At 38.2% G+C, this 19,414-nt stretch overlaps 1 protein-coding gene across 5 annotated transcripts in view; it reads right to left on the bottom strand.

Moving 5' to 3' along the window:
* The window catches only part of LOC127659387 (protein diaphanous homolog 2-like), a 609,426-nt gene that overhangs the window by 357,253 nt on the left and 232,759 nt on the right, over positions 1-19,414 (bottom strand). For all 5 annotated transcript variants that reach the window (XM_052149176.1, XM_052149179.1, XM_052149180.1 and 2 more), the window contains 2 exons: positions 17,241-17,555; positions 7,725-7,839 (listed from right to left, as the gene is read on the bottom strand). In XM_052149176.1, coding sequence (XP_052005136.1) covers positions 7,725-7,839; positions 17,241-17,555 — 430 coding nt within the window. The remainder of the gene's footprint in view (positions 1-7,724; positions 7,840-17,240; positions 17,556-19,414) is intronic.

Here is a 19,414-nt window from a genome sequence, read left to right as displayed (position 1 = left end):
ATTGATGTGTGTGTTTGTGGTCCGAGGTTATAAAAACACTCTGCCAAGGACGCCAGTGCTGCTATTTCCACTTGGCGAGAAAAAGAGAAAATGCTATGGTTTATCAAAGTGAATGGTGCCAAGAAGTTATCTGATGAGAGGAGGAACACTGTCATCAAACAAGTGTGTGAGAGAAACAAAGTCTGAGTGTATTTGAGTTTTTAGTGCAAAACTGTGTGGCCTTCTATCCAGATGGACAATGTTGACATCCGAGGATGAGTGATTTTCTGGAGTGATGAAAGAGGAAGAAAAATAGTGTGTGTGTGTGTGTGTGTGTGTGTGTGTGTGTGTGTGTGTGTGTGTGTGTGTGTGTGTGTGTGAGAGAGAGAGAGAGAGGGAGGGGAGGAGGAAGAGGGCCAGAGTCATATAGACAGAGATGCTTTGGCAGATGCTTCCATTCACAATAAACAGCATCAGCAATAAACAGCTATGTCCTTAGGGAAGACAAGTGTAATGATCTAACCCCCTATGCAAAGCGTTTAGCATGCTGCTTATCAAAACCCTTCTTTATTATTTTACTGTGGCATTAAGACAAAGCTGATAATATGAGCCAGGCTGGAGAACAATTCCACTGTGTCCTGCATTCATATGCCGCAAGGCGTAAGGGATTGGATGGTATGGAAATAAGCATAATTCTAATCAGGCGGCAGTCCTCATCTGTGAAACAAGTCTGTATAGAAAACGCAAGGATTATACCTTCCTTTGACACCAGGTTCTGTTATGTTATATAAAATGCATGTGCTTATGCTTACAGCAATAGCTATATGTTACTTTTCAAAAGACATAACAGTGCTGTCATTACAGATTATAGGCTTGAATCTTATAAGGGGGCAATTTAAACCCAAAAGCCTTTTAGGGAGTCTCACCTCTATTTTATACCTAGCAGTCGGTGTAGGGATTTTAGTGAGCATTTCAGAAATATGTAGGAAAAACCCTGGTTTAGGAGTTCTGGTCTTGGTAGAAGCAGAATAGTGTGTCACACATCAAAGGCCTTTGATCATGAACAGGCCTGATGTCATACAGTCATAATCAGTGGTGGACAGTTACGAAGTAAATGTAATTCGTTACTGTACTTAAGTAGCTTTTTTGCGTATCTGTACTTTACTGAAGTATTTAAATTTGGGGAGACTTTTACTTTAACTCCACTACATTTCAAAGTCAAATATCTTACTTTTTACTCTACTACATTTTCAAAATCAGTCGTTCCTTTTTATTTATGAGTGGATAAAAACGTAACTGTTCAAACGAGCCACCAATCACAGTACAGCGTGCGCGCTTTGTTTTGAACTTGCCTTGGCGGCATCTACTAAGCGCGAACCAGGGGTGCGTTTCCCAAAATCATCGTTAGCCAACTATGGTCGCAAGTTCCGTCGTTATCATCATAGTTCAACAAGTCGGTGTTTCCCGAAACCATCGTTCCAACGAACATTCGCAAACAGCATCGCAGAATTGTGTGGTTGGAACAACAGCTCTCGACCTGTGGTTAGAAGCAGAGTTTCTTGTTATTATAACATGTGGGCTTAAATTATTATCTTGAGCCAAATAAGCAAAATGACATTCAGTACAATCAGTATCTTTTATTTAGAAGACATACAAATGTCCTTTATGTCTTTTAGTTTGTCAACAGATTTAAAGCCTTTTTGAAGAGTGCGCATGTGTGAACGTGCTCTAGTGCGTAAGAACGAGCCTATGATTGAATCTGGAAATAAAGCAAATAACTGAGAAAAATATGAGATAGTCCTCAGATGACATGTCCGTAATTTATAGCAAAACATCTAGCATTAATTCGATCGCAAACAGATTAATTAAAAGTAGTTTTTACTCCACCACATGTGTGACATCATTAACCAACGTGGTTGAACAACCAATTTGCGACAATAAGGTTTCGGGAAACAGTCGTGACTAGCAAGTTGATTTCTTCAACAGTGCATCATACTATGGTAGTGGAGCAGCAAGTTACATCGTTGTACGGGAAACGCACCCCAGAGCCATTAAATATGAGAGTTGCGAACATAGACGGTTGCGACAGTGATCTCGCCGCGCACGTCACGTGATTCGTGTAGCTCTCAATAGTTCCAAACAAATTGGGTTGCCAATGATTTTAAGCGGGGCAGAGAGCAGCAGCTATTATTGCAGCAATTATCGGTAAATATTGATGCATAATGTACATTGCTTATTATGTTGACACTAAAATGACTTGCATATAATAGCATTTTTTTTCTGGGGAGTAGCAGAAACACTGCATTAATACGTTTTTGTGTTTAATTTTAGAGGAAATTGGCTGCTCCCATAACATAGAATATATATATATATATATATATATATATATATATATATATATATATATATATATATATATATATATATATTCTATGTATGTGTGTCATGTAGCGTGTGTGTGTATATATATATGTGTGCGTGTGTGTGTATATATATATATATATATATATATATATATATATATATATATTTAATGGCGTTGTGCAGGTTTATGTGAATGTATCATAACATTAGGATGTTAATAATTATGACCATAGACACTTGAGAAAAATATATACAGTAAATACTGTAAATGTATTATAACTTATGGGAACAGTCCCCTTCCCTCCAAAATGAAACACACAAAAAATTTATTCAATTCAAATATATATACATCTGACTAATTAACATCATTTTATTAATAGATTGGTGTGCCAAGAGTGACATTAGTCTTCATGTAGACTGAGTTAAGCAAGAGTCTTGTGACAAATTATAATAGGACATTATGGCCATAAAAATATCATAGTACTTGGATACGTAAGTACATTTGAAGGCAAATACTTTTGTACTTTTAATCAAGTGAATGTTTAAAGGCAACACTTCTACTTTTCCTTGAGTAATATTTTACCTTGAGTATCTTTACTTTAACTCAAGTACATGGTATGTGTACTTCGTCCACCACTGGTCATAATTCCATTATTATAGGCGACAGTGTCTGGGTTATTTCAAGGCCTCCACCACAATGCTGGAATTAATGTTTAGAGGGGGCACAAGTGGATGCCTAGTAGGAAGGAGAGTAAATAGTCAATGAAGTTTAGAGCGAATTTGATGAAATTATTTAAATTTGCTGATGAAATTGGGACCATGCCAGATCGCTTGTGAGTGCTGAGAATCTGAGATATAGAAATGTTTTCAAGACTGACCTGTCATTGAAGAATTATACTACTGAAAGGAAATCCAAAAAGACATGTTTAAAAACAATGCTCACACACAAACATCATCACTGCATGAAAACTTAATTAATAAAAAATATGAATACGAACTGCAATCCCAATATACACAATGTCACAACTAGATCAGTTGGGTGTTAATGTGCCTACTGCTTCAGTCCTTCCTCTGAAACCTCAGCTCAATATAAATAGAATTTACAGAATGTGCCAAGAATTTAAAATATTCACTCCAAAACTATACGCATAAACATTGTGACCTTCGTGATTTTCATATTCTTATAATTTTAAAAAACGATGATTTTAATGCACTTTTTATATGGCCATTATGTTTCAGAAAGTTTCAAACTAATTTCATGGCCGCACAATTAGTCAAAATAACACCAAAATGGCAAGTTGGTCATTTGTGATTTTTAAATATTAAACTGCAAACAGCTGCAATTTCAGAACAAATCGATCACTCACTAATATGTGCACGCATAAGGCAGCGCTCTCAGTGCAGTTCAAGTGCATTGTGTAATCAACGTACTGCACGTTCAAGAACTAGCACAATTCCAAACATTAGTATGCAAATCTACAAACGCAGTACAGTATAACAGAAAACAAGGATATGATAGTGTTTCACCAGACGTCACATCAAATACAGCAAATTCAGTGTCAAAATAAAAGCCCCAGGGTGAAAGTGAAGTAAAATATTTCATATTAAATATATATTTAATTTAATAAATAACTTTTGTATAACACAAGTCTAATCCTCAAAATAATAATGATAATTCGATATTGTATTATAATAATAAACTTGACTTGGTCCCACAGTAATAATTTAGCATTGTGCAAAATTCAACTGGGTTCCAAAAAGTACATTGTTCATTCACAATAATTCATGTAGCATTGTATATGAAAAAATGTAAAGTGCTTATCAATGAAAATTATTAAATCTCACTCTCCCTTGTGTTTATTTGGTGAAAGATAGTGTGAAACATACTTTCATTATTTTCAGATAATAATAGATAATATATATGTTTTATTTGATGCCTTTAAAATACTGAATCTAATTGGCTACAATGGCTGTTTGGATGAGGTGATTGTTACTCTGATAAATAAAAACGATTTTGTTTTAGCAAATGATGGTGGTTCTTCTTTTAGAGGTCAAGTGCTGTCCTGGGCTACTCCTCCTTCGTGAATTAATTCTGCATTGATGCCAAATATTAAAAAAACATCTTCATTAGATCTCGCTTCAGAGTTACATCGGTGTAGAAGCCAGAAGCAATGCTTACCAAATTGCACTTGATACTCCCAGATCAAACACGTACATTGTCTGAAGCACTCAAAGCTCCAGCAGTAGCACAGTCAAGTAGTTCCTCCCCAAAAACTCATCCATTTCAGTCTTTGCATGTCAGAGAGCAACACAACTACCATATGATTTCATTCAAGATCCATTTGCACTTCAAGCCAATGCAAAAAAAAACAAAAAAAAAACAGCTTTCCTCGCCAAGCAAGAAAAGGGAGGAGTGTGTAAGATCCCAAAGAATATGAGTGAAGTATACAGGCACTGCTGTGAGTTCAAATTTCAGTAAGAATTCATATGATGCACAATTTAAAGAGGACAGTGGTGCTGATGTGGTTTATATTTCAAAAGCAACAAGCAAAACATGTCATCACTGTGCCGAAGAGTCAGACTTCTATTTTCTTGAGAGTGGATGTCGGCGCTGAAGAAAACCTATTAGGACGGGAGGAGGAACAAGTTTCGCAAGCATCCATCTTATTTCAGCAGCACATAAAAGCGGAGGCGTTGAATTGCTTTTCAAATGCAGAAGGCCATGCCACATACTCAATCCACCAGTGCATCCGATTTGATCCCCCAAGCAGAAACACAAGCAGAACCATTGATTGATACCACCAAGTGAAGGGAGTCAGGGGAAAGTAGGGAATAAAAGTGTGTGTGAGAGAGAGTGGGGTGGAAAAGCCAAGCAACTGTGGCTACAAGGAAAACAACATTACAATAAAATTAGAGTCTGACAAAGAAGAGCATTTTAAATATGGTCGAAACTGCATTCTGAAAAGGCTCAGGCCAGTTTTGGGCTTTTTGAAGCAAGTATTGACAAAGGGTGACCATCGACAATCTTGGTAATCGTCAATACTGCGTTTAAGAAGCAGCAGCTATGAAAAATTGATTTGAAGAGAGGGAGGTCTTGTATTTGGTTCTTGGAAAGGTCAAGCCCCTAGACGGACCAGTTAATACATGTAACAATGCACTACATTTACTTAATATCATTACCACTAATCCACTTATATGTAAATGTACAGTTTCTATTTTGCCATATGCAACACTTGCAATTATTGCCTTCTTTTATTTGTTTAGCCACATAGCATTAAAACTAAGAGAAGTCTAACTTTCAATTCAGTAGGAGTCTTATCCTCTTGAAAGACACAGATCTCCTGCTTCAACTCCCTGTTTATAAGTATTTCCTTTTCTTGTTAAAATCTATTTAACACCAGGTCTTTTGAGTGATGGGGAGAAAAAGATGTCGCAGTCTAGTTGAGAAAAAAGAAAAAGAGCGAGTGAAATGGAGCAGCTATCAATACCAAATCTCGAACACTACAAGTAGATTGGGACTCCCGAAGAAAATAAGATAACAAAGGCTCCTTTGTGTAATTTTTCAGAGGGCAAGAACACGTTTACACCTCCTCGCCTCATTGTTCACAATCTGGAAGTCTCCAGATAGATGCCTTTAACTATAAATACATGGCGAGAGTTGGTAGACCAAACCCGTCATTACAACAGTGGCAGTTGTGCAGACAAATGAACCAATGCTTGACCAATGACTGCTTTGCCAGCTCTGCAATGAGGATTTATAGTGTGTGGCAAAACTGAGCATCTGTGAGGCCTTATAAAGTAAATCATCCCCAGAGATTGCCAGCTGCACCTAGTCCTGAAAATGCTGGAGACAGGTGAGGACACCACTTACCATCTAATTTTCCAACTGGTGCCGTGAGGGTATATTTTTGAGACACAGACTTTTGGCAGGATACTGAGACTTGCTCATCAGATGGCAGACAGTTCAAAGTCAGTATGATTATCAATGGTATAATGTCTCTCTCTCTCCCCTCCCCTGTCTGTTCCCCTTTTCTCTTATACTTGCTTTCAAATCCAAGGTTTACCATTCATTAATAAAACTTTAAGTCCCCAGAATGGATCTATCTTCGCAAATCGCATCTTACTCACTTCAAAGCTCGATTCACAATGGTCTAGTTTCATCTTAAAAGAGCAGCTGCAAGTATCAAACACTAAAAAACATATTTCATTCATGAAGATGTGCTGTTAGGGTTCAGAAACAGACCTGGAGAGAGCCGAGTCAGTGGGTTTGCTCTAGGCATAATTGATAGGAACTGAGTCAAAGATGGGTCCCTGAGGAACTCCTCAACTCTTACTTATAAAGCCCTACACCTTTGCAGAGAAAAACTAAAAGAAACAATGCGAGGGGTAGAAGACTGAAATCTTAACAGTTATATATATATAAAAAAGGCATTCTGCTTCAGAGGAACAGGCTGTGTTTTTGTCAGTGTCTCTGAAGAGGTATAAAAACCAGTAGCAATCAGTCGTCTGAGCTATTTGAAAGTCATATAAAATGACAAACAGCACACAAAGCACTCCAACTTGTCTTAACCCACCAAATTGTGGTTAAATTGTCATTGGACCGAGTTGAACAAGCTGATAGGCTGTCGATACTGGACAATGAGAGGAATAATTTTATCTGGAGCCGTGCCAGTGGGCTAACACTACCAAACTCCATACACTGCGGCCATTCTGCTCTCTGATCAGTTCACTTCAGTTACCCATCATTTGTCCACCCCTGCCCACACGAGCCGAGTCTCAAATTGCCTTCAAACTTTTGACAGGCACACTTGTAAGACATTAAAATGTATTGAGGGCATTGACTGTCAAAGGTTTAACATTACAGCAATGCCGAAAAAAACATATTATTCATTCCAGCAGTTTAAATATAAACAAGGGAAGAAAATGGTATGTGTATCTAAGAAACAAACTAGAGTGCAACTCTCTATACTTTTAACTTTATTCCTCTCTGTGTCTCTCAAGGAGAACTCAGTGGAGTGGAAAGGCAGCCAAGCTAACCAAGCATGTCTGTCCTCTGCTCCTATTGAAACCCACAGCCGCTTAAGAGTACAGTTCTTGTGAAGGAAGAGGGATGCTTTGTTAACTGACTGTGCTGACACTTAAAGTCCACTTCCAACTCTGCAGCTCTCCTAATTGGCACAGTGCTAAGTGCTTCCTCAATCTGATTGTTGAGACCCAAAAAAGAGAGTAGTGGGGAAACGGAGACAGCTTTATGAAGATAATTAAGATTTCACTGAGACAATTGGTTTCCAAATGTTTGGAGGGATAAAAGCAGGAATCAAGTAGCTGAAAGTATGTGTGTGCATGTGATTGGAGGTAGATACAATGCAGGTTGTGCTTACCTCTGGTTTTAGAAGAGAAGGCAAGTGAAAGTTGGTTGAACGTGTCCATGTTCTCAAAGCGCTCCTCTTTGACTTTGAGCCAAAAGCAATTTTCTGCCATCTCCTGAGGCACTATCTGTAAGCACAGAAAAAAATGCATCAATCACAGACAGGAATAGAGCAAGCCAGCACAAATGTACACTTGAGCATACACACACTCAAAAACATGCACACCTAAACACACACTACTACAATATATATATATATATATATATATATATATATATATTTATTTATTTATTTTTTAAGCTGCAGTGCTTTAAATTGGAGTGAAATTAGAGACAAAACATTTCAGAAAGGGTTTTGGTTTGCTGACAGTGCTGTTCTTTACCATGTTAACAGAAATTTCTGGACTGTCAGCAAGCTAAAACTGTTGTGGCAGCTGTCAAAGCACAGCTTTTGTTACAACTCCACTGCTGTCAACAACTAATTTCAATATAATAATTGTCAGGCATGAACCTGTATGCATAAATGAATGCTACTTATTATTAGTTGTGTTTACTAAGACAAGCGTCACTTTTATTATTATTAAAAAGTGGGGTTAGGGGATATGAACCTGTAACACTAACGTTGGCGCATAACTAATCCTGTAGCATTTGTGCAACAGATGTCTTGTTCAAATAATGTGGCTTGTTAAGAAGAAGTGTGCTATAACTTTTTCTAAATGACTATACTTACAACTTTGGCCTAGCGGACAATAAAACAGGCAGAATAAATAAAATACAGTAAGCTGTGTGCCAATATGCTTACATCTATTCTACGGCATTTTGTGTAGTGTTTTCCCACTGAAAAATGCAACAAGGAATCCTATGTCCTATGAACACCCAGATTATGTACTTCTCAAACCAAAATAAGGAGAGTCTAATGATAGACAATTTATTAACTCAATGGTCACTGCTTTCCCTACATAGCGGAAGGGGTGGGGTTACCCGGGATGATTCTGGCTTGACAAAACCAGCTGTCATAACAGACTGATTTCACAGTAAAATCTGAAAAATTAGGTTAACTTTTCTTTAGCATAAATTGGTCTGTGTTTATCAAACATAAATCTGTTGGCTGTATAAGCACGTGTGTGCTCCATATTCTGGGTGAACTGTACATGGAAGGGTGAAAGGCAAGTTGTTGTAATACAATGAAGAGGAATGCATATTTTATAAACTGCAGCCCAAACCAAACCTACACATTACCGTCAGTGGCGTAAAAATGTAATGTTACGAGGAAAAATGCAAAATCCAAATAGCGTGCCACTGATTATGCGTACGTGATTACTTCTCTTTTGATAAGCGACATCCGAACCTGGGTCTCCCACACTGCTGATGCAATGCACTTCCAGTCATGCCACAAGGGGATGGGAGATGCTGCTTGTCAGCAGGTCGGCATAATGTGGCTGATCCTAGGGTACTGATACTCTCAAAATCAACAAGTGAACTTCCATTGTGATCATGTTGGTCATAATGGCGAATGTAGCAAATATGTAGAAATGTTTTGCCATCACCCCATGTTGTCTGAATTTGTACATTATTTAAAGTATAGTAAAGCCAGCGGCAACAAATAATGTGCACTTGAAACATTACATCTTTCATCTGAAAAACACTCAATGATTCCATGTTGTAAAAAAAAAATCTTTTTTCCATTTGAGGCAATACTACCTTTTGAAAATGAATTTACTAGATGGCCAAGTGCAAAGTGTGTAGTGTCACTGCAGTGTACAGAATGTCATTTGAGAGACAGCTATAGATTTGCACAGAACGAAGGCCCGAGCTATACCTAGAAATGGAATATCATAGAGAATATCTTAGAGGGTGGGTTCTTTTTACTTGGGCCTGTAAACAACCAACCAGAACACTCTAGCAACTACATACTACATCCTAGAAACCATCCAGAACACCCTATTTCAATGTGTTGACTAGGGTTGCAATGGTTTGAGATTTTCACAGTACGATATCATCTCAGAAAATATCACGATTTCACAGTATACAGTATTATACAAGTATTATTATCAGTAACAATGACCCTTAAAGGAGTGAAAAAAAAAGTTTTGTTTTTTGGTTTGTTTGTGTGAACAAACGCTTTAGTATAATTTAAACTTGAAACCATTTTTTTATGGATGTAAGTGTAAAAAAGGTCTCCCTTTTGAAAATAATTAAAATAAATAGAATAAGCTAACAGAATTATAATAATAAACAGAAAAATAAGCATGATACAAAAAATAGCATGTAATATAACATGTTATATAATAAAGCATGTTAGTTTACATGTTAGAATAGCATGTTAAAATTAACTACTAAATGAAAAATAAAATCAGCTGTGTGAGCTTTTAAAGTAAAGTCCTATGATTATTAACAATTAACATATACTGCTCCTGTCTGTACCTTTAACTCAATGATTCTCAACTGGTTTTGCTTCAGGACAGATTTTATATTGGAAATCTGGTGGCGACCCACCATAGTAAAAGTGTAACCTGTATTTAATATATCCTGGGTCGCATTTCCTTTTATGTTGCACAGTTTTAGTTTTCAAGAACAAGGACATGCATCAAGTGACATTATTTTGTTGTTGACATCAACAAATGAGACAGGACGTTTTATCTTCCCCCTTTTAAATATTGAAGAGCATATTTACTTAAATGAGCCCATTATTTACATTTACATTTATGCATTTGGCAGACGCTTTTATCCAAAGCGACTTACTTATTACAGGGACAATCCCCCCGGAGCAACCTGGAGTTAAGTGCCTTGCTCAAGGGCCCAACAGTGGCATCTTGGTGGTGCTGGGGCTTGAACCCCCGACCTTCTGGTCAGTAACCCTGAGCCTCAACCACTGAGCCACCACTGCCCCCATTATTATCCCCTTTTTTCCTAATTTCAAACATAATTCAAACAGAACATACATATTATACTAGAGGAAAGGCTCCACATTACCATGGTTAGGTCAGTGTAGCTAGTCTTAAATAGTAATAACAATAATAATAATAATAATAATAACAACAAATTATATTATTTATTCAAAAATATATACAAGCTGAAACACATCTTGAAAATTTAACTACAAATGCCACTGTTGATATTAATAGATTCTATCTTTAGATTATTTAATATGAAACTATATTTTTTTCAAAATATAAGTTACTCTTACTCATGTAAATCTGTGAAACAATTTTGTAAAGGTGAGATGTATAATGAAAAAAAAATTTGTGCATAGCAGAGTGTTGCTCTTTTCCTCAGTGATGCATGTGATGCATGTCAGGGCTGCCTACTGTTTGAGAAGTTTGACTTGACTTTCTTCGTAATGCTTTAATCTAGAAAAGTCTCACTAGAATTTAAATTGGTCACATCAGTTTTGAGATCTGCATTGTGCAATATCGATGGAAGCCTGGTTGTTGCACGTGCGCATCAGAGCAGAGCAGATCATTAGAGCGAGCTGGTTCTGTTACTCTTGTGCGAACATGCAGATGAGAACCCTTTAGCTGATTTCGAGATTATCATTAAATCTGCATCTTTTGGGTCGTGACCCACTAGTTGAGAAACACTGCTTTAAAACTCACCTCACTTCTCTCTGACATTTTCTCCGCTGCGTGTGTGTGGCGCAAGTTGACGAGTCTGACAGGCAGTCGAGGAGGAAAGGAGATGCACACATGCAGGTAAGATTCTCTATCCGGCTGCATTTTTTCTAAATACCGTAGATAAGCAAATGTACATGGTATGAAAACAATACATTTTCATACCGTGAAACCGGTATACCACTGCAACCCAAGGGATGACATAGCAAACACTTTTTTTGAAAAAACCAGGCAACTACCCATAACACCCTAGTATTGTGACGGTGGGTTTTGCACAGGAAAGCACCACTCACATTTGCTTCAGAAAATGTAAACATATAGTATGCATATCAAGTCGGTGAATGTAATAGTAAGGTAGATATCATCACCTGGCTGTCATCCACTTCATGTCAGCATCAAATCCCAGTGACTATCACCACAACGTGCTATGTATCAATCAAATACACAATCAAAAACTGTCATGCTGAGGGCTTTTTTCTTTATCCTTTTCCTTCAATTCAGCCTCAATCAACACTTATCAAATACAAATGAATATAAAAATTATGCAAAATTACACCTTTGCGAAGATGTTTCTTTCTTAATCTAAGAGTACACTGTTGTGGTAATTTATATAATTGCAGCCCAATTACTAGAAAAATATGTTCAGTATAGACATATACTGTATATCCACAAAATCATGAGGAATTATCATCATCACATGTGACAACTGAAGGAGTTATTGTATTTATTGATTTAAACATTTTATTTTCCTTTATTACAGCTGAGAGCTGCCCCTTTACTTGGCCTCAAACTAGGCTTGGAAAAAATGTAATATTATAGTTCACATGATTCCTGGAAGAGAATTGGAGTAGGATGTTCAGTTCATGTGATTACTGGAAGAGAATAAGTGGATGATGCAGGAAGTCCAAATAAAGAGATTCTTTAATAAAGGGGTATCTCAACTGGTGGGTCGCAGGATTATTTTTATAGGGTCATGGGCAGCAGGGGAAAACAATGTTATATACAATCTATAAAATACAACTAACAACATAATAATGCATTATTAACAATAGCTAAATAAACAGGCTTAAAAAATGTCATAAGGATGAAGAAAAAACTTTTCATCAAACAAATTTGCTAAACCTATTGAAAATCACCGCTTTTTACATACAAAGACAATTTTGGGATTGTCAAGGAGACCAGCTTGTCGAGTTTAGAGAGAATTTGAGGTGATCTAATGAATTGTCAAGACATCAAATGAATCTCAAAGCATATCCCAAAAATTCACATCAAATGACGCAGTTAAACCATTTCAATAATACATCAGTTCCTGTCATACACACACACCAAGCAGCACCAACCCTCATGTTACTACATTTTCCCCTCAATTATTCACGATTACAACCATCGTAAATGGACAGTATTAGATCCATTTTACTGTTTTACTAAATCCATACAGAGCAGAGGATAGACAGAGGGAGGTGGAGACAGAGAGTTAGACAAAAAGAGGGAGAAAAAATGAGCAGTCTTTGTGCTTTCTCATAAGTGCACTCAAAAACAACTGTGTTTCCTACAAACAGAGTAATTAACACGAGGCTCAGCCAGGGTGGCCTTGTTCACGCTGAAGCAGCAGAGTGATATACTGTAGTTTCATCTGGCCTTGGGCAGCGGCACCCACCTCTGGGCAGGAGGCAAGCAGCTCCAAATGGTCCTAGCCATAGACGTGAGCAATCATTTACTCTTCTATAGCGGAGTGCGGCTCCCCTGTGTGGGTGTTCTAACAGTTGGAGAAATTACATTACAGCACCTCCAGGCAACAATCTCCAATGTGGCTATTTGAAAGTCCGTAACATGCTTTAGGGAAAGATCGGGAGGGGTGTACGGGCTGGAGTGTTCCCCAACTTTATTGCTGCTGGCAACTTTTACTCTCTGACTGTTATCTTACTGTGTTTTGAGAGATGGAGGGGTCTTCTGTGGGTGATTTAAAATAGCAAGATACAAACTGAATAGCATTCTCATTTTTATTCTTTCCCTTGTGCGCTCTCTCTCTCTCTCTCTCTCTCTCTCTCTCTCTCTCTCTCTCTCTCTCTCTCTCTCTCTCTCTCTCTCCATCACCTACCACTGACATATCAGCAAAGTGATGCATGAGAGGTCTCAGTTTCACAACACATGATATAACCTCTTCCATGTCTGTCAGAGAGAATGATTTATTGAGCAAATGTATCAATAAATGAAGAGGTCTTTACGTCTTTTTATTTTATATTTTTTCTGTGAATTTGCATATGTGAACAGTTATTTGGATTAGTAGTCTCTAACTGTGATGACGGATGACTGTCAATTATTTCTTCATTGAAACTTCACTTTAGACAAACACTGTCTTCCCTCCATTGTGTAAGAATGTTTCTGAGTACAGCCCATCCACTTTATTAGTGTTCCTCCATTTGACTGCCTGGGAAGGACAGTTTACTGATCATAGAGTCAGGGAGAAGATAGAAAGTGACCCACACAAGAAAAACCACACATGACATACTGATATGTATGGACTAATAACAAATTCTTTTTAGCAAGTCAGACCATATGGCGGCCATCTTCGGAACGCTCTTGGGCAAGCTGGGCAACTACTTTTCTATGTAAACAAGCAGCATTCAAGTACAGCTCCTGCATACTTGAATGGGAAAATACCTAAATCTCCAAAACGCTTGGTTAAGATTACAATCAAAGAGCATTTCTCAAATCAGCACTGGAATAAAAATGTTGCTTCTTTACCTCAGATTACGCAAATAAAAAATGTTTTCATGGCTCGTCTAGCTATTGCACATGTGTGTTTTTGAGTTGATTGACAGGCGGTGTCTTTATCTAAAAGGTGATTGGCTATTTTACCTGTAAAGGGGTACTTCCTTTTCTACATCTGTTGACCGTTGGGCATTTCAGTTTCTCCCATTCATTTTACTTTAAGTGGCCCGTCACGTGTAACTAGGGTCCGTTAATAATAAACCACTCAGTACATGTGCAGTTAGAGCCCGAAGCCATTTGTTTTGAGAATAATGGCTGGCTGATGAAGCTATTGGCTGGCTAGCCGGCTCAGCCAAAACCTAAATGGCTGCTGCAGCCGCCAAACTTTTCATAGCTGCAAATGGCTGAAGCTGCCACTTCATGTCTACAGAATGACGGCAGAGATCACGGAGAAGTATGTTGATTAAGAACGCAAACTTTTGTTGAATTTATGAGAAATCTACAGACGCAAACAGACGAAGTGTAGTAAAATAAAGACCTAAATGTGTATTTCTGACTTTTTTTCACCACAAGTCTGAAAGAAGACATGTTATTGAAGACAAATATCCAAAAATCTCAAAATTGACTAGTAAAAAAAAAATTTTTGTTTTTGCCTGCCGTGTCTCGCCTTAATATAAACACACACTGTTATCAGTATTATTTTGGACAAGGTTTTGCACATTTCACTTCAATGTACACTGAAGCATGCGTCGTGAATTAGCAATGTGGAAACGGTGGTTTGTTACTGCAGTAATATCACGTTCAGCGCTATAAATCTCTCCGTTCCAGAATATTTGGTTCATAACATCAATCTTTGATTCAGGTGTTTGTGCAACCGTGCCCTGAAGATTTAACAAAAGTCTGGGTAGGCCTAAGTTAAAAAAAAAGTAAGTAGGAATTAGGAAAGTATATGAGAAGTGAGATCAAATTTACCTTGCTTGCTTCTTTCCGCCATTTCACCTCAGTGCGAGAAAAAAAATGCATCGTTTCTTCTGTACGGAAAACGAGCAATTTTAAATGGTCGTCAATTCACTGTGAGTCTGTGTATCATAGCAACGAGCACAAGACTGTGCTGTTATGAATCCAGTGGGAAAATAGATATCGTGTATTGTTTATATATTTCGTGTGTGTATGTCTCTATGTGATAGAATTATTATTTGATGCAAACAATTCTAGCCGGCTCAGCCAAACTTTATCAGATGGCGGCTCAATTTGGCTTACGAAACTATTGGCTGGCGGCGGCTGAAATTCTAAATGGCGCAAATGGCGGCGCCTGGCGGCGGCTTCGGGTTCTATGTGCAGTAGGCAATTACAGGCAAATACTGTAAAAGAGTTTTAATTTGCCAGACTGATTTTGAGAATATAAGATTGGCCAAAATTTGTATTTGATTTGCCAATTAACAGAAGTAATAATTTAACTTTTGACAAAATAAACTGAAAGCCTTGTGAATAAAAGTAAACTTTTTAAAAAATATGTTGTAAAATATACTCACTGAGGATGTTATTATGAACACTACAGACCTAATAATGTGCTCAACGTGGTCTTCTGCTGTTGTAGCCCATGCGCCTCAAGGTTTGACGTGTTGTGCATTCTGAAATGCTCAAAGGTCAATCAATGAATGTAGAAAAGGAAGTCACACCTTACAGGAAAAAGCCAATCTGCCTGCAACTAAAAATGTACACTTTTTTTCCCAAAATATATTGTAGCCCATCCACTTCAATGTTCAAAGTGTTGTGCATTCTGAAATGCTATTCTGCTCACTATAATCGTACACAGTGGTTATCTGAGATACCGTAGCCTCACTGACAGCTCAAACCAGTCTGGCCATTCTCATTGACCTCTCTCATCAACAAGGTATTTCCGTGCTTTTTCACTTGATGCTTTTTGTTTTTTGCAACATTCTGACTAAACCCTACAGACTGTTATCCATGAAAATCCCAGGAGATCAGCAGTTACAGAAATATTCAAACCAGCTCGTCTGGCTCCAACAATCATGCCATGATCAAAATCACTTAGATCACTTTTGTGATGTGTACATTAACTGAAGCTCCTGACCCGTATCTGAATGATTTTATGTATTGCACTGCTGCCACACAATTGGCTGATTAGATAATCACATTAATTATTAGGTGTTCCTAATAAAGTGCTCAGTGAATGTTAGTGATTGTTCACATATTCAGCAATTACGTGTACATCTTACGTGTACAGCATATCTGTATATCTGCATTACATTTGCCACAGGCAACCCTGTTTTCAGCTTTGGCCTTTTAAAAACCCATATTGGTCCATTAGCACTGCTACCTCAAAGTCGCAAGCAACCTATATGCAGAAGAATTCTACACTTTTACCTTTTCTCTAAGCCAAGGAAACAAACCATCATCTTCTCAAAAAAAGAATGGTTTGACTTCAGCAGATCATTACATGTGTTAGGTGTACTACAGGGCATGCCTCTGGAATGTATTGTATGTTGTCTACTAATGATATATATTTAAGTTTCTCTGAGAGAGTTTCTCTTTTTGTTTCTTTTTTTTTTTAAAGAGCATTCCGCTTGTGGAGGTGTCTATTCTCTCAGAACTAATGCATTAACAAGTTAAAGACAAGGTCAAGCAAAAGCATAAAAAAGTACAAATAAATTAATCCAGTTTTTAGACTGCAAAAGTCCCCAAGGCAATAGACAAATTAATGATTGATAGTTAAAAGAAGAAATCATACATGAAGAGGTTGAAGAAATCATATTAAAACGCAATGGAGGATTATGCAACTGTTTTGTGTGTTTGTGTTTTGTTTAACTCAATAACGTATTCAATTACGGCAGGAATGTGTGGGTGCAAGGGCACTTGAGCTAATGAAATAGTTTATGACCTGATATCTTGAAAGGAAGGCAGAGTGGTGAGTCGTGAGTCTCACAGCTCAACGCTCTTTTTAATAAGCTGCGTGTACTCGCAGGCTTTGGACCATCAACTCCAACAGAAAAAAGTTGCACTCTTTTTCATCCTTTCTTCTCATCTTCCTCTTACACTCAGAGAAGGCTAAATTACTGCTGCAATTTGCAATTAACTGCTGACCTTGAAGTGTATTATTCAGTTCTAAGAACACATGCGTTTAAAGCATTCAAGCTCGACTGCAGCTGAGTTAGATGTTGCAAATGTTTCTTTGTCTTTCTTACCTTCGACCAGTTCACCCGCTTCATGATGGTCTCTGGTTTGTATGTCTTCTTAGGCACCAGCCCATAAGGCAACTGGATGACAGGTGGGGGAGGAGCCATTCCCGGAGGTGGGGGAGGGCCTCCACCAGGAGGTGGGGGTGGAGGTGGAGGGCCACACCCGGGTGGAGGTGGGGGTGGTGGAGGTCCCAGACCTGCTGGTTGGGGTGGAGGTGGAATACCTCCAGTTGGAGGTGGTGGAGGGGGTGGTGGAGGTGGAGGAGGAGGTGCAATGCCACCTGGTGGTGGAGGAATGGCACCTGCAACTCCGGTTTCAACCTGTAAGGAGAACAAATACAGTAACTGACATGAAAGGGCATCTTACAAGACCCCAATGAAACACTGTGAGTCAAACCATTCACCGCTACACCCAAAGGCTGATGTTTTTTTTTCCCATCAGAACCAGTGGGTGAGAAAAGGGCAAGGGAGAGTGGAGAAAAAAAGAGAGTGTTTATAACAGCTAACTTTTCATTTAAGGAGAGTGCATTAAAACGGTTCTGAAACTGAGAGAAAGATAGAGGAGTGCTCCTTGCATGCATTAAGTAAGAGTTGATAAAAGCAGATGGTGGACTTGGGGCCAGTGTGGCTTTCCCTCTGGGCACTGGTTCCCTCAGCAGCACTCAGCATCTGCCTGTCTAGCACACCAAGCACCACCTCCAGAGAGCCAAGCAGGGGCCAGCACTCAGAGGAACCGGAGCCCACTGTGTGATCCTCTCAGTGGAAAAACTGGGACATGGCAATTCCTGAGGGCCTGGTAGTTACAATGAATATGTACTGTAAATAAATAAACAGCAGGTTGAGCATGCTTGATGTAACCGGTAGAATCTTTTTAAAATGTGAACACCTGTCAAGTGCTGGGCTCTCAGAGGACAAATTTGACAAGTTTAATTTGAGAGGAGAAGTGAATATGTGTGAGTCTGAATGTGTATGTGATGGAAAGGTTTGTAGTGTGAGGACTGGAGGGTTGTTTCATAAGCAGATGTCTAGTACATAGAAAACAAGATAGCAAGAGAAAGTTAAGACCATTCTGATCTCTGAGTAACACTAAATTTAACATAAAACAGCAACAGCTCCTGTATGACTGACCCTCACAAGCTATTTTAGATTCAGATCATCAGCAGAGAAAGAAAAAATGTACTAACACAGAGGGCATTACTCAAAAATAATAAACACGATGAAGATTAGGATGATCACTGTTGTTGTTTTTAAGATATAATGATATAAGCATTCATTCACTTCATATGGAAAATACTTGCTGTGATTACACTGAATGACTAGATGACAGTATTGATATTTGTTTGCGCATGAAATATGAAAGTGCTTTGTGTAGACTGATTCATCTTGTTTATTCATAAAGCATAACAGATGAGAGTAAACCATTAGAATTGATTAACATGTAAATTGCCTCTGTAATTTGCTAATAGATTAAGCATATGAATAGAATGCTGCCACCTGAACCTTTAGCAGTAATGAGAAGAGTAATCGGGCTTGAACGCTTATGCAACTGGTGGCAGCAGGCAGGCGACCTGTCTGGTCTCTCCTCGAGATCCTTAACCTTGAGGAACACTGCATAGCGTTTTTAACCAAATCTAAACAACCAACACCAAATCTGTGGCCTGTTTCTTTTGTCTTTTCTGGCCCATTTTCTTGTCTAACTTTCTTTCAAGGTAAGATAACGCGATTCTTCCATTTCTGAAGTTCACATGAAGGTCTCCATAAAGAGAAGTCATTATAGAGTTGACAGGGCTCAATTCATCCAGCAACTGATAAGACTAAGGGTGGTAAATGTCTTGACAAATCAGCCCTGCTCTGCATGCAACAGAATAAACAGGTATTTTGAATAATCGATAAAGGTCTGGCCAGACTCTTTAGCAACAAATTATATGCAAATTCTTCAATTAGAAGTCTCCATGGCCCAGATATGACTTGACCTTTAGATGATTTGAAAATGATTTTTTCAAAATTTACTTTATGCCTCATTCTCATCCCTGCTTAGTGAACAGTTCCTAATTTCCCAAAGCAATTCCCCTCTCTGCGCTCCAGTCTTGGAGAATAATATGTGTCTAGTCACATTTTTATATGCATTACAGAGTGTTTGATTACACAATGCAGGCAGTGGATTGTAAATTAAAAAGGTG

Source organism: Xyrauchen texanus, chromosome 19 (assembly GCF_025860055.1).
Source record: "Xyrauchen texanus isolate HMW12.3.18 chromosome 19, RBS_HiC_50CHRs, whole genome shotgun sequence".
NCBI lineage: Eukaryota > Metazoa > Chordata > Actinopteri > Cypriniformes > Catostomidae > Xyrauchen > Xyrauchen texanus.
Note: the sequence above shows the minus strand (reverse complement) of the source record. Positions and strands in the feature narration are given on the sequence as shown.